General features: G+C 51.1%; 1 protein-coding gene across 1 annotated transcript; it reads left to right on the plus strand.

The window, feature by feature from the left end:
* Positions 1-987: 987 nt before the first annotated feature.
* Positions 988-20,817, plus strand: BBS1 (Bardet-Biedl syndrome 1; the record flags this gene model as incomplete). Its single annotated transcript, XM_080696986.1, has 17 exons — positions 988-1,034; positions 1,332-1,408; positions 1,527-1,561; positions 4,357-4,629; positions 5,005-5,051; positions 5,168-5,206; positions 5,303-5,375; positions 7,879-8,010; positions 9,496-9,602; positions 10,665-10,785; positions 10,918-11,076; positions 12,875-12,944; positions 13,364-13,522; positions 18,601-18,734; positions 19,611-19,745; positions 20,417-20,503; positions 20,731-20,817. 17 exons carry the CDS (start codon positions 988-990, stop codon positions 20,815-20,817), a joined length of 1,782 nt encoding a protein of 593 aa, XP_080553112.1.
* Positions 20,818-25,323: the final 4,506 nt, after the last annotated feature.

Consider the following 25,323-nt stretch of genomic DNA (forward strand, 5'->3'; position numbering starts at 1 on the left):
GAGTTGTGAAAGGCCTCACTAAGTAGCCGAGGCTGTCTGTGAACTGTGATCCTCCTGTCTCAGCCTCTCAAGTACTGGGATTATAAGCGTGCGCCACCACGACCAGCTTCTTTTTTTAATTTTTAATTTTATTATTATTTTTTGCGGCACCGGGGATGGAACCCAGAGGCATTCTACCTCCAAGCTACAGCTCTACTTTTTATTCTTTATTTTGAAACAGGGTCTCACTGAGTTGCAAAGGGCCTAAGTAGCTGAGGTTGTCTGTGAACTGCGATCCTCCTGTCTCAGCATCCCAAATGCTGGGATTACAAGCGTGCTCCACCATGTCCGGCTCCTTTTCTTAATCCTTTTATTCTTTATTTTGAAACAGGATTTCACTGAGTTGCAAAGGGCCTCACTAAGTAGTTTATCCAGGAACCACGAGCCTCCTGTCTCAGTCTCCCAAATGCTGGGATTACAAGCATGGATCACCATGCCCTGCTCCTTTTTTTTTTTTTTTTGAAACAGGGTTGCTTTTATTCTACCCTAGGAGTTTAAAAACTAGCAAACTATCTACTTTAGTCAGGGTCCTCCACACTGCTCCTTACCCTCCCACCCCCGGCCCCTGTTTTGCTTCTTGGAGTATGAGTCTCCACACTAAGGCAGCCAGAAGGGGCATGGCCCTTTGCAACCACGTTAACATGAAGATGGAGAAACTCGATTTTGGTGCATAGTGCCCAGCAGAGGCTCCTTTCCAGGCCTCCAAGCCAGAGGACCATGTCCCTGACCTGGAGGTTTCATGGCCCAGATGCGGAGATTAGGGAGACTGTTTCTTAGCGAGCTGCACCCAGCAAGGCGGGCAGCACTTTTTGCATGGTGACCCTAGATTCTAGACCGGAAAGCTTGGCCCCCGGAACCATTGAACTCGCGCTTCCCGGCGTCCCGGCACTATTGGGCGTTGCGCCGAGGCGGGGGCGGGGCCGGTTGCCAAGACGACGCTTGCGGAAGATGGCTGCTGCGTCTTCATCGGATTCCGACGGCGGCCGAGCTGAGAGGTGAAAGCCTGGGTGGCAACGGTTTCTGTTCTCATAGATGTAAAGAGGGTGCTTTAGTCTCTCGAGCTGTGGGATCCTGCGGTTTGGGCAGCGCTCGCAGTCCTTGTAGGACTCTTGGTCCAAGGAGGTGTGCGCCGGCCTGGAGGCCACTCTCTGGGCTGGAGAGCCCAGACTTGGACTTAGACGTTCTGCACCCAGTTTAGAGCGAGTTCTCTGCGATCCGTAGGCCCCAACTCCCTCAAAGTCTTCTTCCCCTCCCTTGAGACTCATTCCCCGAAACTCTCCCCCTGTTTCCAGTAACGAGGCCAATTCGAAATGGCTGGATGCGCACTACGACCCCATGGCCAACATCCACACCTTTTCAGCCTGCCTCGGTGAGTCTCTGCAATCAGGAACCCCTGGTTCTCGGAGCGCGAGGGAGTCAGATAGTGGTCCCACGACAAACCCTATGGGGTTCTGAGACTTTACGAATATCCCTTTTGTTTTTTCCAGCCCTGGCAGATTTGCATGGGGACGGGGAGTACAAGGTAAGCAGAGTTGGGGGGTGGGAGAGTGAGTGCCCAGAAGGGAGACTTAGCATTACCTGGAAGTCATAGGTATTTAAAAAAAAATTGTTGGGGAGTGAAATGAACCTATTGATTTTCCAAAGTCAGAACAAAATGCTGCCAGAATTCCACCAAGAGGAAACTTAGGAATTTAGTTACTCTGACATGATATTCTGCTAGAAGGGAAGGAAGTCCCTTGGTTGTGGGTGGGCATTAGAATCTGGAGGAAAGTGAGAGTTATGTTTATCAAAAGATCATAGAGCCGGGCGTGGTGGCGCACGCTTGTAATCCCAGCATTCGGGAGGCTGAGACTGGAGGATCGCAGTTCGCGGACAGCCTCAGCTACTTAGTGAGGCCCTCTGCAACTCAGTGAGACCCTGTTTCAAAATAAAGAATAAAAAATAGGGCAGGGGTGTAGCTTAGAGGTCAAATGCCCCTGGGTTCCATCCCCAGACCCGCAAAGAAGAAAAAAAAAATCATAGATAGGCTGGGCATGGTGGCGCATGCTTGTAATGCCAGCATTTGGGAGGAAGAGACAGGAGGATTGTGGATTGTAGCCATTCTCAGCTATTTAGTGAGGCTTTCTGCAATTTAGTGAGACCCTGTTTCACAATAAAGAATAAAAAATAGGAGCTGGGCGTGATGGCTGTGCTTGTAATCCCAGCATTTAGGAGGCTGAGACAGGAGGATCGTTGTTCATGGACAGCCTCAGCTACTTTGTGAGGCCTTCTGCAACTCAGTGAGACCCTATTTCAAAGTAAAGAATAAAAAAATAGGACTGGGGGTGTAGCTTAGAGGTAGAATGCCCCTGGGTTCAATTCCCAGTACCTCAAAAAGAAAAAGATTATCGATTTTAATCCAGGCATGGTGGTGCATGCCTGTAATCCTTGGGGTGGCGGAGACAGGAGGATCCTAGGCTAAAGAACAGCCTCAGTGCTGTAGTGAGACTCTCAACAACCTAACGAGACCCTGTTTCAAAATAAAAAACAAAATAGGAATGGAGTTATAGCTTGGAGGTACAATGCCCCTGGATTCAATCCCCAGTACAAGTAAATAAGTAGATCATGGATTTTAAGGTTGGCTATGAGCTGAGAATCGTTGAAGCCAGATAATGTGTTTATGGGGGGGTTCACTGTAAAAGTACCTCTCAACTTTTGTTTGTAACTGGAAATTTTATTTTATTATTATTATTTTTATTTATTTATTTATTTATTTATTTTGGTGGTACTGGGGTTGGAACCTAGAGGCTTTCTACCTCCGGGCTATACTCCCAGACCTTTTTTTTAAATATTTTATTTGGAAACAGGGTCTCACTAAGTTGCTGGAAGCCTCACTGAGTAGCTGAGGCTGACTTCGAACCCGTGCGATCCTCCTGTCTCAGCCTCCCAAGTGTGGGGATTACAAGCGTGCACCGCCATGCCCGGCTGTAACTGGAAATTTTCAATAATAAAAAACATTTCTGAGCCGGACGTGGCGGTGCACGCTTGTAATCCCCGTGCTTGGGAGACTGACACAGGAGCATCGCGCGGGTTCAAAGCCAGTCTCACTACTTAGTGAGGCTCTCAGCAACTTAGTGAGACCCTGTTTCCAAATATAAAATAGGTCTGGGTGTATAGCCCGGAGGTAGAAAAACCCCTGGGTTCCACCCCTAGTACCACAAAAAAAATTTTTTTTCAGCTAGGCATGGTGGCACATTCTTGTAATCTTAGTACTTGAGAGATGGAGACTAGAAGATCACAAGTTCAAGACCAGCCTCAGCAACTTAGTGAGACTCCCAGAATCTTAGTGAGACCCTGTTTCAAAACAAAGGAAAAGCTGGGCATGGTGGCGCACGCTTGTAATCCCCGCGCTTGGGAGGCGGAGACAGGAGGATCGCGCTAGTTCAGAGCCAGCCTCGCTGGCTTAAGAGACCCTGTTTCCAAATTTAAAAATATAAAGTAGGTCTGGGAGTGTAGCCCAGTAGTAGAAGGGCTTTCAGGAACCCCAGTACCACCAAAAAAACAAAACAAAACAAAAAAACAAACAAAGGAAAAAAAAAAGTTCAGGGTTTAGCTTGGAGGTAGAATGCCCCTAGGTTCAATCCCCAGTACCCCCAAAAATCCAAAATAAAAAATTAATTATAATAGAAAAATAAGTAGAAATGCAAATAAAGAAGTGTTTAGCCCAGTAGTTGAGTGCTTGACTAGCAGACATGGGGCCATGGGTTTGATCTTTAGCACTACAAAAAGAAAGACAGAAATAAAAAATGAAAGGATAAGGAGAAATAAAAAATCAGCTGCCATCTATTGTATGTGTGTGTGTGTGTGGTACTGGGGATGGAACCCAGGGGCGTTCTACCTCCGAGCTGCATCTCCATCCCTATTTTTTATTCTTTATTTTGAAACAGGGTCTCGCTGAGTTTCAAAGGACCTCACTAAGTAGCTGAGGCTGTCTACGAACCGCGATCCTCCTGTCTCAGCCTCCCAAATGCTGGGACTACAAGTGTACCCCAAAACGCTCTGCTAGCTGCCACCTGTTCTTAACAAGCACTCACTAGGTTCTGTAATTCATGATCTCACTAGATTTTATCCCCCGTGTCATGAGGTAGGTGGTCCCAATTTGCACCTAGAAAACCCAAGCTCTGCCAGGTTAACTTCCCCAAGAGCACGTAGCTGAGAGCCTGATGGCAGAGCCCGTGTTGGTGTGATAAAGGAATGAGCGGCAGCAAAGGAGCTGGGAGGGGCAGGGGAGAGGCCTCTTAGACCCTGAAACTAGAATGGGCCATCTTCTTCCTGCAGCTGGTGGTGGGAGACCTTGGCCCGGGTGGGCAGCAGCCCCACCTGAAGGTGCTCAAAGGACCAACGGTGTTGGCAGAAAGCCCACTGCCCTCCCTGCCAGCCGCTGCTGCCACCTTCCTCATGGAGCAGCACGAGCCCCGGACTCCAGCTCTGGCCCTCGCTTCGGGCCCGTGTGTCTACATTTATAAGAATCTTAGACCCTACTTCAAATTCAGCCTGCCCCAGTTGCCTCCAAACGCTCTGGAACAAGATCTTTGGAACCAGGCCAAGGAGGTCAGTGACACAGAGGGGGGCCCTGAAGGCAAAGATGGCAGCCGCTGGCTTCCAGCTGGGAGAGAAGGCTCGCGGGCGGGTCAGTGGCGGGAGTGGGACAGGGTGCCCTGCTCAGCCCTTGAGCAGTGCAGGCACTCAGCAAGGGCCTCTGGAGAGCAGGATCCAGCCACACCTCTGCCCGGGGAGAAGCCAAGGAAGGCGGGGGCCCGCAGGAGAGCTCTTGGGGAGGCACCCCTAGAGAGGATGATGTGTGTGGGCCTGGGGCCTGTGCAAGCATGCGGGGAAGGAGGCAGAAAGAAGCACCCTGGACGTGTGGAACGCCTTGGGGCGTGGGCACTGTGCCCACAGGCCCTTCCTTTTCCCATGCTGTCACAGGACCGGATCGACCCCTTAACCCTGAAGGAGATGCTGGAGAGCATCCGGTGAGAGCCACCTGCCCGCCTGCCCCTCGTCCCCTCTCCCCCACCTTCATCCCAAAGTCTGGCTCCCAGGGCCCATCCCTGCACTAAGCCTGCCGTGCCGGCTGCTCTCCTTGCAGGGAGAAGGGAGAGGTGCCCTTGTCTGTACAGTCACTCAGGTAAGGGTCCTGTGGAGGGCAGGAAAGGGAGTGGCCGTGGGCTGTCCCCGAGGGCAGCCCGACTGGGGCATGCACACGCCTCTTCTCTGTGTCCAGGTTTCTGCAGCTGGAACTGAGTGAAATGGAGGCGTTTGTGAACCAGCATAAGACCAAGGCCATCAAGCGGCAGGTAGTAGCCCCTGTCTCTCTCTCCTCTCTCTCTGCGGGACTGGGGATTGAGCCCAGGTACTCCACCACTGAGAAAGTCTTTGTATTTATTGTGGTACAGGGCCTTATGCATCACTCCTGAGCCATCCCTAGCTGCATCCCAGCATCTTTGTATGTTCATATATTATTTAAACTGGGCTTACATTCACATGACTTGCACTTTTTTATTTTGTGGTGCTAGGGATTGAATCCAGGATCATTCTAACTCTGAATTATACCCTTAGCCCTTTTTATGTATGTATGTATGTATGTATTTATTTATTTTGCGGTACTGGATATTGAACCCAGGGCCATTCTGCCTCTGACCTACACCTCCAGTCCTATTTTTAATTCTTTATTTTGAAACAGAGCCTAAGTTGCAGAGGGCCTCACTAAGTAGCTGAGGCTGGCCATGAACCACAATCCTCCTGACTCAGCCTCCCAAGTACTGGGATTACAAGCATGTGCCACCATGTCCAATTCCCTCTTTCTTTTCTTTTCTTTCTTTCTTTCTTTCTTTCTTTCTTCTTTCTTTCTTTCTTTCTTTCTTTCTTTCTTTCTTTCTTTCTTTCTTTCTTTCTGGAATTGGGGATAGAACCCAGGGACATTCTACCTCTAAGCTACACCTCCAGCCTATTTTTTATTTTATTCATTTATTTTATTGTATTTTTATTTTTTTGGTGGTACTGGGGTTCCTGGAAGCTCTTTTACCTCCGGGCTACACTACCAGACCTATTTTTTTTTTTAATATTTTTATTTGGAAACAGGGTTTCTTAAGCCAGCGAGGCTGGCTTCGAACCTATGCAATTCTCCTGTCTCTCCTTCCCAAGCGCGGGGATTACAAGCGTGCGCTACCACGCCTGGCCTATTTTTATTTTTTATTTTGAAACAGGGTCTCACTGAGTTGCAAAGGGCCTCACTAAGTAGTAGCTGACACTGTCCGCGAACCACGATCTTCCTGTCTCAGCTTCCCAAATGCTGGGATTACAAGTGTGTGGCACCAGGCCTGGCTTGCCCTTTTTATTTTTGAAATAGGGACTCACTAGATTACTGAGGCTGGCCTCAAACCTACGATCCTCCTGTCCTAGCCTCCTAGGATTAAAAGCATGCACCACCATGCTCAACTGCTATGTTTTTGTGTGTGTGTGTGTGTGTGTGTGTGTGTGTGTGTGTGTGTGTGTTGTGTGTATTATAGAGATTGAACTTGCTGGGCATGGTGGTTTGTCATCCTAGTGCTTGGGAGACTGAGACAGGAGGATCGCACAGGTTCAAAGCCAGCCTCAGATACTTAGTGAGGCTCTCAGCAGCTTAGTGAGACCCTGTTTCCAAATAAAATATAAAAATAGGTCTGGGAGTATAGCCTGGAGGTAGAAAAGCCCCTGAGTTCCATCCTCAGTACCACACACAAAAAAAAAAAAAAAATAGAGATTGAACTCGGGGGCATTCCAACTCTGAGCTACACCTCCCACCTATTTTGTTTTTCCAATTTTTTTTTTTTTTTTGGTGGTACTGGGGTTCCTGGAAGCCCTTCTACCTCTGGGCTACACTCCCAGACCTATTTTCTGTATTTTTGAAACAGGGTCTCTTAAACCAGCGCGGCTGGCCTCAATCCTCCTGCCTCTGCCTCCCAAGCGCAGGAATTACAAGCGTGCGCCACCACGCCCGGCTTTCCAATTTTTTGAAACAGATCCTTATAGTTGGGCATGGGTCCATGCGCCTGGAAAGGCTAAGAAAGGGACTGCAGGGTTTTTTTGTTGTTGTTGTTTGTTTGTTGTTGTGATGGTGGTGGTACTGGGGTTCCTGGAAACCCTTCTACCTCTGGACTACACTCCCAGACCTCTTTTTTATATTTTTATTTGGAAACAGGGTCTCTTAAACCAGCGCGGCTGGCTTCGAACCTGCTCAATCCTCCTGTCTCCGCCTCCCAAGCACGGGGGTTACAAGCGTGCGCCACCACACCCGGCCGGGGACTGCAGATTTGAGGCCAGCTTTGGCAAGGCCTCAAAAACTTAGTGGGACCCGGCTTCAAAATAAAAATAAAATAGGAATGGGGGTTAGCTCAGAGGTAGACGCCCCTGGATTTAATTACCTGTGCTACAAAAAAAAAAAAAAAGAGAGAGAGAGAGAGAAAGAAAGGAAGAAAGAAAGAAAGAAAAGAAAAGAAAAGAGGAAAAAGAAAAGAAAAGAAAGACCGGTCTTGCTATGTTGACACTGCAGTCCTCCTGTCTCAGCCCCCAGGTACTAGGATTACAGGCGCGCACCATCATGCCCATCTGCCGTATTGTTTTTTATCATGTTGTCAATTCTAATTGCCTTAGACAGTTTTTTTAGGTAGGTTTGATACAGTAAACATCTTTGCACATAAATCTCTGTCACATCTCTGATGTGTCTTCCTCCCCCTCCTTTGCTGTCCTTTTCCCCTCCTGTGGCATCTTGGGGCTTCTATGGGATGGGGTTCTCTGGTTGACCCCGGAGTCCTTCTGCAGACCGTCATCACCACCATGATCACCTTGAAGAAGAACCTGGCTGACGAGGACGCCATGTCCTGCCTGGTGCTGGGCACTGAGAACAAGGAGCTCCTGGTGCTGGACCCTGAGGCCTTCACCATATTGGCCCAGGTCAGTGTCGGGTCGGGCCCGGGCACACCCAAGCCTAGGCCGCGCTCCCTCCCTGTGCGTCCAGGTAGTCCTGGGGAGGATGCATTCCTCATCAAAAAATTAGAAACTGTAGATGAACATAAAGAACAGGATAGGCCGGGCGTGGTGGCGCACGCTTGTAATCCCTGCACTTGGGAGGCGGAGACAGGAGGATCACGCTGGTTCGAAGCCAGCCTCAGCTGGCTTAAGAAACCTTGTTTTCAAATAATATATATAAAATAGGTCTGGGAGTGTAGCCCAGAGGTAGAAGGGTTTCCAGGAATCCCAGTACCACCAAAAAAAAAAAAAAAAAAAAGGAAAAGAACAGGATATATATCCTAATCCCACCACCCACATATATATTAGTGGGTTTTTTTTGTTTTTTGGGGGGGTTTTTGCGGGTCTGGGAATGGAACCCAGGGGCATTCAACCTCCGAGCTACACCCCCTGCCCTATTTTTTATTCTTTATTTTGAAACTGGGTCTCACTGAGTTGCGGAAGGCCTCACTAAGTAGCTGAGGCTGTCCATGAACAACGATCCTCCTGTCTCAGCCTCCCAAATGCTGGGATTACAAGCGTGCACCACCACACCTGGCCTATTAATGAAGTTTTAACATATATCTTTCTAGACATTTTCATATTTGAACATAGATATACAACTGTATGTAAATATTTATCTTCATAAAAACAGGACCACAGTAGAGGATCCTGTAACTTACTCTTTTCACATTGAATTATATCACCAGTGTCTTTCTATATGCATGAAGCCACATCAGCCTTTTTATTTATTTATTTATTTATTTATTTATTTATTTATTTTTAGTGTGTGTGTGTGTGTGTGTGTGTGTGTGTGTGTGTGTGTGTATCTGGGGATGGAACCCAGGGGCATTTGACCTCTGAGCTACACCCCCTGCCCTGTTTTTTTTTAATTATTATTTATTTATTTTGGAAACGGGTCTCACTGAGTTGTAGAGGGCCTCACTAAGTAGCTGAGGCTGTCTGCGAACCCTGATCCTCTGGTCTCAGCCTCCCAAATGCTGGGATTACAAGCGCGCGCCACCGCGCCTGGCTCAACACATCAGCCTTTTTAAAGGCCACACATATCTGTTAGTTAGAGGTACCCTCATTTATGCACTCTGCCACCTCTTGCTGGACATTGATGTTTTCATCTTTCGACGAGTGTTAACCCCACTGGAATGGACTTCCTTGCTCAGACACCTTGCACGCTTGTATGCTACGTATTGCCCACTTCCCTCCAGGAAAACTGTACGTGTTTAACCTCAACCGACAGGGTGTAAGGAGATAGGGAGTTTAGACAAAGAACCAACCCAGGGGTATTACTACAGGCCAGGGAGGAACTGGGGCCCCAAGAGATCAGGACGTTTGAACCCCCTCTTTGCAGATGAGCCTTCCCAGCGTCCCAGTCTTTCTGGAGGCTTCTGGCCAGTTTGAACCCCCTCTTTGCAGATGAGCCTTCCCAGCGTCCCAGTCTTTCTGGAGGCTTCTGGCCAGTTTGATGTGGAGTTCCGGCTTGCCGCTGCCTGCCGCAATGGAAACATCTACATCCTGAGAAGGTAGCCGTGGTCTCTGGACCAGAAAGAACATCTCAGACAGCCGGGTGGTTTCAGGGCTTGCAAGAGGAACAGGAGGACTCTGGGGCTATAATTTGAGAATGAAAAGAGCTGACAGTTTCATAGAGGAGATTGCGCCCATAAACATATACATTCCGTGTGTCTGGAAGCTTCTAAGACAGGGGCTGGCCAAGCAAGAGCCCGCGAGCTGGCCGTACCATGTGAGCAATGCAGTCAGAAACTGGAGGAAGAAGAAACAGTCTCTTGTGCTTGTTCTATTATTTTATATTCTGGAACACTTCCTTAGGCTTTACAACTATTTTTTTTTAATATATATATATACTGAGGATTGAACCCAGGGGCATTCTATCCCTGGTCTACACCCCAGCCCTTTTTGTTTTTTATTCTGTGAAACACCATCTCAGTAGAGCCTTGCTGCGTTGCTCCTCAAACCTGTATTCCTTTTGTCTCAGCCTCTTACATACTGGGATTACAGGCTTATGCCAAAACACCCAGCTTCATCTATTTTTTTAAAATAAATTAGCAAACTGCCTAAGTCCACTAGCACTGGCTAGAGCAGTCTAAAATAAACTTGCTGAGAGCTCTGTTATACATCAGGTGTGGTAGTGCAAGCTTGTAATCCCAGTACTCGGCAGGCTGAAACAGGAGGATCTTGGTTCCCAGCCAGCCTCAGCCACTTAGTGAGGCCCTCTGCAACTTAGTGAGACTTTGTTTCAAAATAAAGAATAAAAAATAGGGGTGGGGCTGTAACTCGGAGGTAGAATGCCCCTGGGTTCCATCCCCAGTGCAACAGCAACAACAAAAATGTCAGTTTATCATACAAATCAGCACAGTAAAAGCAGAAGAGGGCAGGGAAGGAAAACACCCTTGGCGTTCTCCAGTGTCGCACGCCTACTGAGTGGTAGAAGTGGAGCCATCCGGGCATCACCTGCCCCGGGCCAGGCTTCCTCCTGGGTTAGGCTGTTGGGCTTAGAAGGAAGATGGCCAGGCAGGGAGTGGAGAGAGGGCTTCTTTGAGGCAGAACGGTGTGTCTTTATTCCACAGAGACTCCAAGCGCCCCAAGTACTGCATCGAGCTGAGTACCCAGCCCGTGGGGCTTGTCCGGGTACACAAGGTCCTGGTGGTGGGCAGCACCCAAGACAGCCTGCACGGCTTCACCCACAAGGTGTGGCCTCTGGCAAGCCCCAGCCCCTCTGCACCCAAGAGCCCTCTGGCGCCCCCTCCCTGCAGCTCCAGCCGCCTCTTCTTGCCACCCTAAGCCCCAAGCTCCCTGCAGACACTAGCTGTTTCCCACCAGGGTAAGAAGCTCTGGACAGTGCAGATGCCCGCAGCCATCCTGACCATGAACGTCATGGAGCAGCGTTCCCGGAGTCTGCAGGCCGTCATGGCCGGGCTGGCCAACGGAGAGGTCCGCATTTACCGCGACAAGGCCCTGCTCAACGTCATCCGCACCCCGGTGAGCCCCTCTGCCCCAGCACCTGCCGCTCGCTCCTCGCCCCGCCTCACTCTGAGGCTCCTCAGCTGCCTTTTAGATTGGGCACCCCACATGTGCAGGTCACCTTGCTGGGGGGGGGGCAGTTAAATAGTGACTAAGCCCGTGATTCCAGGGAGCTGACAGTGGGAGGAGAAAGCCAGCCAAAGACACTGCCCGTGAGCACACAGGCAGACTGACGTGAGAAGCTATGGGAAAGCAGAGGGCCAGTGGCTGGGGCAGGGGGGAGGAACAGGGAGGGAACCTCTGGGGACTCGCCCAGAGCAAGTGACGGCTCACCTGGCACATCCGGAACAGCATGAACAGAGGCTGAGAGACCTGAGGGGTCCCGATGGAGGAGCCAGGTAGTTCAAACCCCTTAATGACTTGTGAGTCATTAATCAGTGTAGTGTATCTCAGCCAGCAACATTTTAAAAAATATGATAGTAGCCAGGTGGCACATGCTTGTAATCCCAATACTGGGAGGCCTAGGCAGGAGAATCACAGGCTTGAGAACAGCCTTAGCAAGGAGTGAGACTCATCAACCTAGCAACACCCTGTTTCAAAATAAAAATTAAATGGGGCCAGGCGTGGTGGCGCACGCTTGTAAACCCCGCGCTTGGGAGGCAGAGACAGGAGGATCGCGCTGGTTTGAAGCCAGTCTCGCTGGCTTAAGAGACCCTGTTTCCAAATAAAAATATAAAATAGGTCTGAGAGTGTAGCCCGGAGGTAGAAGGGCTTCCAGGAACACCAATACCACAAAAAATAAATAAATAAATAAATAAAATTAAATGGGGCTGGGATGTAGCGTGGAGGTAGAATGCCTCTGAGTTCAGTCCCTAGTACCAAACCAACCAACCAACCAGCCAGGATGATGGTGCTGGGCATAGTGTTGCACACCTATAATCCCCAAACTTAGAAGGCTGAGACAAGAGGATTGCAAGTTTGAGGCCAGCCTCAGCAACTCAGACCCTGTTTCAAAATAAAGTTTAAAACATAAAATAGGCCTGGGGGTGTAGCTCAGAGGTAGAATGTCCCTGTGTTCAATCCCAAGTGTCACACACACAAAAAGAAATTCCTGAGTATACCACAGGTTAGGGATATATGTATAAATTTTCCTGGGTCACAATATAAAATCTAAAAGCAACTTATATGGGCCTTAGAGTGCCGGGAGAGCAGGAAGTTGGGAAAAGTAAAGAGGAGAGAGTGATGTGATGTATGACAGGTTGGAGTCTGATGTGGCAAAGCTGTTGGAAGCTCTTTTTTTTTTTTTTTTTTTTTTTTTGCGGATCTGGGGATGGAACCCAGGGGCATTCTACCTCCAAGCTACATCCCCAGCCCTATATTTTATTCTTTATTTTGAAACCAGGTCTCACTGAGTTGCAGAGGGCCTCACTAAGTAGCTGAGGCTGGCCTTGAACTACTCCTCCGGTCTCAGCCTCCCAAATGCTGGGATGACAAGGGAGTGGCACCACGCCCGGCTGGAAGCTCATATTTTTGAAAGACAACCTAAGCGGCATTGGAAAGGACAAATTGGGGAGAAGACCAGGCTGGAGCATTGATTAGCCAGCTACCCCCACAATGAGAGTCTGTGATATTTTGTCTGGAACTTTGGCCTTGGCAGTGAGGTTGGAAGGAAGATGGGAACTAGAGGAGATATTTCCGAGGCAGCCTGTCCCGAAGCCTCTCCTCCATCCTGCCATTGGAGCGGGGGTGTCCCTTCTTCCCAGTCTTGCTTTCCTCTCCAGTATACCCCCAACTACACTCTGGTGTCTTCATATAGGATGCAGTGACCAGCCTTTGCTTTGGCCGCTATGGGCGTGAGGACAACACCCTCATCATGACCACTCGAGGTGAGGGGGCTCAGCTGGTGTGAGGACAGATTCTGGGGAGGCGGAGTGGGTGAGCACGGCGGACCGGGCGGTAGAAAGCGAGGCCTGCAGACACATCCTGTCAGCCCGGGGCGCCGTCAGAACAACTTATTAGCAGTTTGTCCCTGGGTTGCGTGGTGTCCCTCCAGACCATCCTAGCATCCCAGGGCTGGTCGCAGTGCTGGGAACACCTCAGTATTCCATAAATAGCTGCTAAATGGATTCATGAATTCGTGGTAAGATTCAGACATACTTCATTCCTTCCAGAAACTGAATCTTGTCAGGAAGACAAACATATACAGAAACAGCTCTATATGAGGCTGGTTGTTTGGGGAAGAAAGATGGGATTATAGGTTAGAACCCGGGAGGCCCAGTCTGTTCCTGTCTCTCCACTTCCCCAGGCGGGGGCCTGATAATCAAGATCCTGAAGCGCACAGCAGTGTTCGTGGAGGGCACAGGCGAGGCAGGGCCCCCTCCAGCCCAGGCCACCAAACTCAACGTGCCCCGAAAGACGCGGCTGTATGTGGACCAGACGCTAAGGGAGCGGGAGGCTGGCACAGGTGAGACCAGCTCCTCCTCCTCCTCCTCCTCCTCCTCCTCCTCCTCCTCCTCCTCCATCGCTCCCAAGCAAGTACTAGGTGAATTCGCCCAGGTGTCTCGAGCAGTAAAAGGGCCAGGGACAGCCCAGGAGGCGCAGCACCTGTAAGCAAGGTTCCTCCAGGTGATCGGTGCTGTGGGCGAGGGCGAGAGCCTTGGAATTCAGAGAGGCAGCGGTCACTTCCAGATGCGGCAATTCTCAGGAGAAAAGTAGAAATTAACAACATTCTTCTGCTGGCTCGATTTTCCCAGCTCTTTCATTCATTCATTCATTCATTCTTTCTTTCATTACCTCTGCTTATGCCAGGCCTTGTGCTGGGGTCCTTGACGTAGGCTGGTCATGGTGTGTGACAGGTGCAGAAGGGGTTTCTGCCAAGGGCTATTGGAGCACACACGGGGGAGTAAGGAATTTTTCCTGGGAAACAAGAAACGCTTTGGAGAGAGGCGACATTGACTTATACCAAAAGAGGATTATAAATCCTCCAGACAGTGGGGAGAGAAGGGCAGTTTAGTTGGAGTCTGAGCTGGAGGCATAGGGCCCTGACCTAGACGGCGGAGGGGCAGTGCCGGGGCAGAGTGGCTGGTGGCCGGAGAGGCAGCTCGGAGCCAGCTCCCGAGGAGCCAAAATTCAAAGCTGAGCCAGATGTGTCATTTAGGGAGTGAGCGGAGGCAAGCAGAAAACTACGGTATGTCAGCCGTGGTGGTCCTGGGGACTGAACTCAGGAATGCTCTACCTCTGACCGACGCTCCCAGCCCTTTTTAGTTTCCACTTTAGGAAAGGGTCACACTAAGTTCAGGCTGGCCTAAAACTTGCAATCCTCCTGTGTCTGACTCTGCTTTCCAAGTACTGTGATTACAGGTGTGCACTCCTGCACCCAGTTCAGCTAGTTTTGTTGTTTGATTTGGTTGTTGTTGTTGTTGTTGTTGTTGTTGTGTTGTTTTCATGGTGCTGGAAATAGAACCCAGGGGCAATCTAACTCCAAGCAACACCCAAGCCCTGTTTTATTTTTTATTTGGAAACAGGATCTCACTAAGTTGCTGAGGGCCTTGCTAAGTTGCTGAGGCTGTCCTCAAGCCTACGATCCTCCTGTCTCAGTCTCCCAAATACTGGGATTACTGCCATATGCCACCATTCCTAGCTGCTTATGATTTTTTTTTTTTTTTTGCAGGTCTGGGGGTGGAACCCAGGAGCATTCGACCTCCGAGCTATACCCCCTGCCCTATTTTTTTTTTTTGAAACAGAGTCTCACTAAATTGCAAATGGGCCTCACTAAATAGCTGAGGCTGAGCCAGGCGTGGTGGCACACACTTGTAATCCCAGCATTCGGGAGGCTGAGACCAAAGGATCATGGTTCGCGGACAGCCTCAGCTACTTAGTGAGGCCCTCCACAACTTAGTTAGACCCTGTTTCAAATTAAAGAATAAAAACTAGGGCAGGGAGTATAGCTCGGAGGTCGAGTGCCCCTGGGTTCCATCCCGCAAAAAAAAAAAAAAAAAAAAAAAAAAAACTAGCTGAGGCTGTCCGTGAACTGCGATCCTCCAGTCTCAGCCTCCCAAATGCTGGGATTAGAAGCATGTGCCAGCCGGGCGTGGTGGCAGAACGCTTGTAATCCCTGCGCTTGGGAGGCTGAGACAGGAGGATCGTGCAGATTCGAAGCCAGCCTCAGCTGGCTTAAGAGACCCTGTCTCCAAATAAAATATAAAATAGGTCTGGGAGTATAGCCCAGAGGTAGAGGGCCCCTGGGTTCCATCCCCAGTACCACCAAAAAAAAAGAAGAAGAAGCGTGCGCCACCACACCTAGCTCTTATAATTTCTTAATGTTTTACCTGGTCACCTTACAGAACTCCCTAATTATTTTTCTGTTCTTTGATCCATTGTTTCACTTACATTTTGAGACTACAAAAATCTGCTATGGCTAGGTGTAGTGGTGTACGCTTATAATCTCAGTGCTTTGAAGGTTGAGAGAGGAGGATCACAGGTTCGCAGCCACTCACAGCTACTCAGAGAGGCCCTCTGCAACTTACTGAGACCCTGCTTCAAAATAAAGAGTAAAATAGGGCTGGGGATCTAGCTCGGAGGTAGAATGACCCTGGGTTCAATCCCCAGTACTATACAGAATGAATGAATGAATGAATGAATGACATAAAGAGCCTGGTGTGGTGGCCCACACTTGTAATCCCAGCATTTGGGAGGGTGAGACGGGAGGATTGTAGTTCACAGACAGCCTCAGTTGCTACTTAGTGAGGCCCTTTGCAACTCAGTGAGACCCTGTTTCAGAATAAAGAATAAAAAATAGGGCTGGGGGTGTAGGTCGGAGGTAGAATGCCCCTGGGTTCCATCCCTAGTACTGCAATAAATAAATAAATAAATAAATAAATAGGTCTGGGGGTGTAGCTCAGAGGTAAAAACACAGTCTGCTATTTTCTCTGCCCTCTGACAAACTGAGACCAAGATTTTTTTTTTTTTTGGAGGTACTAGGAATTAAACATTGTAAAGCTTCCAATTCTAGATTAGAATTAATCTAAAAATGTAACAGTTATAGAGAACATTTCAATGGGGTTTAAGGGCTTGATCAGTTGGTTTGAAGAGTAAATCTAAGAAATTTGGGGGAATAAGAGTGAGGGAACTTAACTTATCCGATGAAGTCATACCAACTATGAAGCCGTAGAAACGGGGAGCTCCCACACTGATGGGGAAGAATACAGGGAGATTATTTAGGAACATTTGCGAAGTCCGGAGACAGACCTTGTCTATGGAGAAAGTCAGTGTACATTCAAGGTGTCATTCAGACTAGTGGGGAAAGGTAAAACTGTCCAAACATACTTAGAGTCAGGCCCGATGGCGCAGAACTATATTCTCAGCTACTCAAGAGGCTGAGGTGGGAGGAACACTGAGCCCGTGAGTTCCAGGCCAGCCTTGTGGCATAGGAAGACCCCGTCTCAAAAGGGCAGCCGGGCTGATCGTGGTGGTGCACACTTGTGATCTCAGTACTTGGGAGGCTACGACAGGAGAATTGCGTAGGTTCGAAGCCAGCCTCGGCTACTTTCAGTAACTCAGTGAGACCGTGTTTCCAACTAAAGAATAAAAAGTAGGGCTGGGAATGTACCTTGGAGGTAGAATGCCCCTGGATTCCATCCCCAGTACCACAGGGGGGGAAAAAAAGGCAGCTAGGGATGATGGCTTATAACCCCAATACTTGAGAGGCTAAGACAGAAGGATCCAACGTCCAAGGGCAGCCTCAGCAATGTACCAAGATTCTCGGTAACCTAGAGAGACCCTGTTTCAAAATAAATAAATAGGGCCAGCGTGGTGGCACACACTTGTAATCACAGCATTCAGGAGGCTGAGACTGGAAGATCACAGTTCGCGGACCACCTCAGCTACTTAGTAAGGCCCTTCACAACTTTTCAAAAAATAAAAAGACTAAAAAATAGGATCGGAGTGTAGCTTGGAGGTAGAATGCCCCTGGGTTCCATCCCCAGTACCACAAAATAAAAGTAAATAAATAAATAAATAAATAAAGGGACTGGGAGTGTAGCTCAGAGGTTAAATGCCCCTAGGTTCAATCCCCAGAAACACACACACACACACACACACACACGTAAAAGATAAAAATAATTTAAAAGGACTGGGTGTAGTATAGCTCAGTGGTAAAGTGCCCCTGAGTTTAAACCCCAGTATAACTCTCTCCCCAAATAAAAAGATATAAAACTTCCAATGGCAAAAGGCACCTCACACACAAAAGAGCAAGAACAGACTGAAGTGCTGGGTCTGGAAATGAGGTGTGGCGGCTGGGGCCGGCTCTGCAGGTGGGTTTGAGGAAGGGCTGCTGCTCTTGGTGGATGTGGCGAGGTGAGGGGCGGGGGTGCAGCAGCTGAGGCAGGACAGCGAGGGCGCCTACTGCTGTGGGCATATTGAACTTGCGGTGTTGGCAGGAACACCCCGGGGGAGAGACCACAGGCAGTTAGAAGCAGGCGGCAGAGCCGGGCATGGGGATGCACGCCTGTAATCCCAGCATTGGGAGGCTGAGACGGGAAGACCGCAGGTTCATGGCCAGCCTCAGCTACTTAGTGAGGCCCTCTGCAATTCAGTGAGACCCTGTTTCAAAATAAAGAATAAAAATTAAGGCCGGGCGTGGTGGCGCACGCTTGTAATCCCCGCGCTTGGGAGGCGGAGACAGGAGGATCTGGCAGGTTCGAAGCCAGCCGTGCGCGCTGGCTTAGGAGACCCTGTTTCCAAATAAAAATGTAAAAATAGGTCTGGGAGTGTAGCCCGGAGGTAGAAGGGCTTCCAGGAACCCCAGTACCACCAAAAAAAAAAAAAAAAAAAAAAAAAAAAAAAAAAAAAGAATAAAAATTAGTGCCGGGGCCAGGCGTGGTGGCGCACACTTGTAATCCCAGTATTCGGGAGGCTGAGAACAGAGGATCGTGGTTCACGGACAGCCTCAGTTACTTAGTGAGGTCCTCCACAACTTAGTGAGACCCTGTTTTAAAATAAATAATAAAAAGTAGGGCAGGGGGTATAGCTCGAAGGTCAAATGCCTCTGGGTTCCATGCCACACCCACACACACACAAAAAAATAGTGCTGGGAGTGTGGCTGGGGTGTAGAAAATGCCCCTGGGTTCCATCCCCAGTACTCAGAAGAAAGTAGGAGGCAGCCAGGTCTACGGAGGATGCTGGGGACACTGTGCAGTGTGGACGCAGGAGCGCAGGGCCCCTGCCTCAAGAGCTGGCAGCTGTGCTTCTCGGAGGTCAGAGCCAGAGGAAGAAGATGGAGGGTGAGAAGAGGGCCAAAGCCAATCACAGAGGAGCCAGAACAGAAGACTAAGATGGCGCAGGCAGTAAGGTGGTGGGAGAACCAGGACGGGGGAAGGAGGGGATGGCCACCACTTCCAGCACCCTGGAGGCTGGGCTCTGGGCTTCGGCCCCCTGCCCCTCGTTCCCAGCCTCTGCCCACCACACCCTCCCCCAGCAGCCTGAGCAGGGCACCTTTCCTCTGCTGCTGCCTCTGCCCACTCCAGCCCTGTGTTCCCTCCGCAGCCATGCACCGGGCCTTCCAGATGGACCTCTACCTGCTGCGCCTCCGGGCTGCCCGCGCCTACGTGCAGGCTCTCGAGTCCAACCTGAGCCCCATGTCGGCCACAGGGCGGGAGTCGCTCAAGCTGCACGCTGTGGTGAGTGCCCAGGTGTGGGGTGGCAGGGGCCCCAGAGCCCGAGCCGAGCTGACCACGGCCTGGGCCTCCTTGCCTCCCGTGAGAGTGCTCTTGCCTCCTCGCCCTCCCATGCTGCCCTCCCTGTGGCTGGCCAGCGCCCCGCTTTTGTGCTATGCCTCACATGAGCCCCCAGACGTGGGGCAGGGAGCACAGAGTGGTCGCGTCAGGGTGTTTCTTCCCCTGAGCCTGAAGGGATCCTCACAGCCGCAGAACAGTAAAGAAACCTGTTCCTGTCATAGCCACAGGCAGCCCAAGGCGTTGGGACTGCCAGAATGAGAAAGGGCCACCCCAGTCTGAACCCACACATCGTGCAAGGGAGGAGGAACACGTGTGTGTGCGCACACACACACACACACACACACACACACACACACTCATGCATGAGTGACCTCGAGGGCCGCAGGGCTCCAGCCAGCCCTTTGCTCCCTGAGTGTGTTGTGTGATCCACCCAGGTTCACATCTCCTCTTTCCTAAAGACAGTGGATATAGATGAGGAAGGGGTTAGAGAAATTCAGAGTACGAGGGAGAAGGTGCTGTGGTCACGTCCACTAGGCTGGGAGTGAAAGGCGGAGCGGCCCCGGGGGAGAGTGGCGGGAGCGACGGGCAGCGGTGGCATGCCGCGAGTCGGGTGTGCCCCCTGGCTGCCTCTGCTTCCGCGCCTCTGTCTGGGCCTCTGCTGACCCCTGTAGCCTTCTGGGCTTCTGAGCATTTTGAGATGCACGTGGGCAAAGAGTTGGAGCAGTGGACGGGGAGGGCTTGAGGGCGCAGGAGGAGGCAGCAGGCAGGGCCAGAGGCCCTCAGAGCAGTGCCTGAGGCCTTCTCTACGCTCCCCCACAGGTTCAGGGCCTGGGCCCCACCTTTAAGCTCACACTTCACCTGCAGAACACCTCGACGGCCCGGCCCGTGCTGGGGCTGCTCGTCTGCTTCCTGTACAACGAGGCACTCTATGCCCTGCCCCGGGCCTTCCTCAAGGTATTGGGCCCCCCTCACCGAGACGTGGGGTATGGCAGCCAGGGAAGGCACTGGCAGGCACAGGTGAGTGAGTGGGGGTGGCCAGCAGGTGGCCAGCAGGCCAACGCCCCAGCCAGACAACAGGCTGGGCCCAGCAAGGGCAGTGGAGGGAGCACCAGGCCCTGCCTCTGCTGCCCTTCTCCCAGCCTCAGAGGCCCCAGGTAGCTGCACAAGGGCCCGGGAGAACAGCAGAGCCTACGTCCTACCTCCACTGTGACCCTGTTGAGGGCCGAGGGGCTCCAGAGCCCACTCTCCCCGGTTGCTCCTGCTGCTGGAAGGAACTTTTCTCTGCCCCAAGGAGAACTGCCATAGGGCGAAGGGTCTGCTTTCCCCCAGTACCAGGTTTCATCCCAAATTGGGAGAAAAAGAAACTAAGACTCTGAAATGTGGAAGAAACAGGCCTGGCCTTGGGAGGAGTCAGGAGGTGTAGTTTTAACCAGATGCCACGTGGCCCTGGGCATTCTGTTCCCCGCACGGTGCCACGTCCTGGATCAAGTCAGTCACCATCCCCCCCACCCCAAGGGGTCCTGAGACCCAGCCGACAGCAGGCACAAGCACAAGCGTGCTTTGTGACTCGCCCCAGTGGCTGGGGGTGAGGGCTGACTTCCTTACCTCCTTGACTCCAAACCTAGGTCCCCTTGCTGGTGCCAGGGCTCAGCTACCCCCTGGAGACCTCTGTGGAGAGTCTCAGTAACAAAGGCATCTCCGACATTATCAAGGTAGGTCGCCCTTTTGTGTTCTCCAGAGGCAAGGGGTTCCTGGGGAGGTCCCGAGCGAGGCCATGATCCTCGGGTTGCAGGGTGGGGGCATGTTGTCTGCGCAGCCCAGGCCTCCCAGCCTCTCCATGCCTTTTTCAAGCCCTGGCGGCCTGCATTAAAGTCAGCGCAGAAGGGAGCAGAGATCAAACAAACAAATGGCCGCTGCAGCATGGGTACCTCCTCTATAGGTGCTGGTGGTCCGGGAAGGTCAGAGTGCACCGCTGCTGAGTGCTCACATCAACATGCCCGTGAGCGAGGGGCTGGTGGCCGCCTGAGCCCGTGCCTGCGGAATGGAGCCAGCAAGATCCAGCCGTTCCCACTGAGCTGGGCAGTTCGGTGGCCCCAGGGCTCTCCCCACACAGCAGTGTGCTGGGCGCCAGCTGCCCGCTGCTCTCCTAAGCGCCCCTGCTCCCCACCCCATCCCATCAGCGAGGACCGGGAAGCTCAGCCCCTCCTCCCTCAGGACCCGCCCACTGAGCTCAGGCTGCCCACCACCCTCCCCAGCTCTTTCCAGAACTCTTAGAGGGGCACCGGGGAGAGTCTGAGGCATGGGGTGAAAAGAGAGAAGGCCGGCCCTCCTGCTTTCTGGCTTTGTTCAGGTGAGACAGCCTCCTGCCAGCGCAGCCATCAGGCAAAGCCTGTGCTCTGGTCTTCTGCCCGGCTGAGCCCAAGGCTTCTCTTTCCACTAGCAGCTGGCCCAGGGCACAGCCGTCTCCCGTCTTCCGGCACTTAGACTCAGCCAGCACCTCAGGCCTCCGAGACCCTATGAAAGTCACTAACAGAGGAGGTGCTGCAGGAGGGCAGGGGGCGCCACGTGGAAGCTATGGGCTCAGCTCCCCCCAGCTCACACAGACCACCCCTGGAGAGGAAGGCCAAGTTAGAGTAGACACAGGGCCAGAGGCACCAGGAGAGGCATTTCTGGGGCCTGAGAGGGGCCCCAGGAGGCAGAAGCTTAAAAGTGTCCATCAGGATTCTCCTCAGGGCAGGATCCCAAATCAGTCCTGTGGGTGGAAAGTTCACTAGGCAGTGACCAGAGGACAAGCGAATTAGGTGGAAAGGTACCCACTCAGGCTGGAGACCAAACCAAAGCACCTATGTAGACCCCAAGAGCCAGAGGCCCGAGGCCCCCGAGTCCCTAGCCAGTCCGCGTTGGGAGCCAGAGCTCCCCTCCCTGGGGCCCTCCATCTTCCTCCTCCAGGCACACAGCTGGGCCTTGCAGGAAGCAACCGGACCCCTCTGAGCTCCAGTCTCCACTCACGTAAAACAAGGCACCTTGACCACATTTCTAAAACACTTCAGCGCCAACACCCTCTGAGCTTGGCAGCCCCTCAAGAGGAAATGAGGAGCTGTCCTGGAAAAGTGGTAGTAGACAGGAGTGACTGCACAGCCTGGCCCCAAGGCCAAGGGCCCCAAGCTGGCTGCCGCTGCCCAGTAACAGCCTCTGTGCCCAAGACACAGGGACAGGGGTGACACAGCCCACCCGCCCTCCCAAGGAATGTATGCAGGGCGAGCTTAAGAGGCAAGGGGCTTTCCCCCCACAGACACACCGCCCGGCCACTCGAAAGCACCGGCTGAGGCATGGGGAACAAGCCGAAAGTGTCCCCAGAAGTGCAGAGATGTGGTGCAGAGGGAGTGTCACTCCATCAGAGAGGCAGCCTGTGGGACTTGGAGATAGAAGCCTTGGCGAGAGGGTGCCCCCAGCCCTGTCCCTGGAGCTGTTGGGGAGGGGGCTGGGCTGTGGCCTTACAGACGCACTCACCCCCAACCGCGAGCTGTGTGAACACAGATCACAGATATCTGATACGGGTTCTTAGCTATTCATGGTGATGAAAAGGAGCACTATGCCTGATGGGGATTTAGTAGTGTTATACTATGTACCTATGAAGGGATGTATAGAGCCTGGTACAGTGGTGCAGGAGGATCCCAAGTTCAAGGCTCGCCTTGGCAACTTAAGGAAACCATGTCTCAAATAAAAATTTTAAATGGCTGGTGATGTAGCTCAGTGGTAAGACCCTGGCCTAGAGTATGAGGCCCTGGGCTCAATCCCCTGTACCACCATCAAAAGAAAATAGAAGAAAAAAAATGTGTGTGTGTGTGTGTGTGTGTGTGTGTGTGTGTGTGTGTACACAACATAAACTATGTGGACAAGTGTGCATGAGGCAAGAGCAGTGCAGGAGGGTGAGCACCCAGAGACCGCGCAGCGGTCCCAGCACATGGGAGGCTGAGACAGGAGGATTGCAAGTTCACAGCCATTCTCAGCTACTTAGGCCCTGTTTCAAAATAAAGAATAAGTCCAGGCACGCTGGCACACACTTGTAATCCCAGCGCTTGGGAGGCTGAGATAGGAGGATCGCACAGGTTCGAAGTGAGATCCTGTTTCCAAATAAAATATAAAATAGGAAGTATAGCCCGGAGGTAGAAAGCCTCTGTGTTCCACCCCCAGTACCACCAAAAATAAAAGAATAAGAATAAGAAATAGGGCTGAAGCCGGGTGTGGTGGCACACACTTATAATCCCAGCATTTGGGAAGCTGAGACCAGAGGATCGCGGTTTGCAGACAGCCTCAGCTACTCAGGCCCTCTGCAACTTAGTGAGACCCTGTTTCAAAATAAAGAAGAAAAGATATGGCTGGGGGTGTAGCTTGGAGGTCAAATGCCCTGGGTTCTATCCCCAGACCCAGAAAAAAAAAAATAGGGCTGGGGGTGTAGCTTGGAGGTAGGATGCTTCTGGGTTCCAACCCCAGTTCTGGGGGGGGGGGCAGGCGTGGTCGTGTAAAGCATTTGGGAGGCTGAGACAGGAGGATCTGGGTTCACAGCCAGCCTCAGCTACTTAGTGAGACCCTTTACAACATAGTGTGACCCTATTTCAAAATAAAGAATAAAAAAATAGGGCTGAGGGTATAGCGTTCCATCCCCGGTACTACAAAAAAAAAAAAAAAAAAAAAGGTCATGTGTAATAAGCACTAAAATATACTTGTGAATAAATCAGCCAGGCATAATGGCACAGTTGTAATCCCAGTACTTGGAAGGCTGAGGCAGGAGGATCGCAGGTTAGAAGTCAGCCTCAGCAACTTAAAGAGACTCTGTTCCCAAATTAAAAATAAAATAGGCCTGGGGGTAGAGTCCAAAGGTAGACTGCCCCTGGGCTCAATCCTTAGTAGCTAAAAATAAAAATAAAGAATAAGCTGGGTATGTTGGCTCAGACTTGTAATCCCAGTATCTGAGAGGCCAAGACAGGAGGACCGTGGTTTGCGGACAGCCTCAGCTCTTAGTGAGGCCCTCTGCAACTCAGTGAGACCCTGTTTCAAAATTAAGAATAAAAAAATAGGGTTGCGTGTATACCTTGGAGGTAGAATACTCCTGGGTTGAATCCCCAGTACCACACACACACAAAAACATAGCTGGGGTGTAGCTCAGAGGTTGAATTCCCCTTGTTTCAATACCCAGCACCACACACACGCGCACGCACGTGCGCACACACACACAAAGACATGATCTTTAATGAGAACAAGTATAACTTTATTGAAAACATTCAGCGAAGAGATTGACATTTCACAAATTGGAAAATTCAATTGCAGGTGGATGCCGACTTTCCAAACTGATCTATAGATTCAATGAGGTTCTAGTCATGATCTCAGAGGATTTTTTATTGGTGAAACTTGACAAGTTGATTCTACAATCTGTATGGAAGAGCAGGGCTCTTAGTGGGTGATTCCCAAAGAACACAGGGGCACGTAAAATGACACCAAGTAGAAAAAGGATTCACTGGCATGTTCGGTAGATTGCTATACACCCTGGACCATGCATGCCACAATATATATACATCTCAGAAACACAATTTTGAGTGAAAAGGCAAGTCAGAAGATAAACTTGATATGATTCCATTTATACAAAGTTCCAATCATGCAAAACCAACATGTAACAAAATAAGAAAGCAAAGCAAGGCTTGGAGACAGGGCAGTGTCCCCCCACCAGCGGGGGGCACCGCTGGGTCTTGGGAGAAAATGATGATTTCCCTAAACAGATGTGCAGGTGGGTGTTTTATAAATCTTTTGCATCTCCTCACTATTAAATAAGAAACATGAAAATAAGATATGCTGGAGGACTGCGGGGTGTGGATATGCTGGAGGAATGCGGGGTGTGATGGAGAGGACTGATGACACAGTGTCAGGCGCACCAAGTGTCTAAAATCAAAAGTAGCAAGAGCATGGTTGACTGGGAAAGCAATAACCCCCAGGGGCTTGGGCAGAGGTCTGGGGTAAGGACCAGCCTGTGATCCCCAGGACTATCACTTAACCCCACTTTTGGTCCAGCCCCTTATTCCCACCCCACCCCATCCCACCTCAGACACCCAGAGATCCCCTGGTCCACTTTCGCCTTCCAATAACACTGCCCCAGCCAAGTGTGGTGCTGTACGCTCATAACCCCAGCATTCAGGAGGCTGAGACTGGAGGATGGGGGTTCAAGGACAGCCTCAGCTACTTAGTGAGGCCCTCTGCAACTTAGTGAGACCCTGTTTCAAAATAAAGAATAAAAAATAGGAAATAGGGCAGGGGGTATAACTCGGAGGTCAAATGCCCCTGGGTTCCATCCCCAGACTCACAAAACACTGCCCTATCCTGCCAGAAGCTGAGAGCCCAGGGTGGGCGGGGCCAGTGGGGTAGGCTCCACCTACTCTGTGTGTGTGTGTGTGTGTGTGTGTGTGTGTGTGTGTGTGTGTGTGTACTGGGGATTGAGCCTAGAGGCTTTCTATCCCAGAGCTACACCCCCAACCCTTTGTAA

The sequence above is a fragment of the Muscardinus avellanarius genome (genome assembly GCF_963383645.1).
Source record: "Muscardinus avellanarius genome assembly, chromosome: 1".
Classification (NCBI taxonomy): Eukaryota; Metazoa; Chordata; class Mammalia; order Rodentia; family Gliridae; genus Muscardinus; species Muscardinus avellanarius.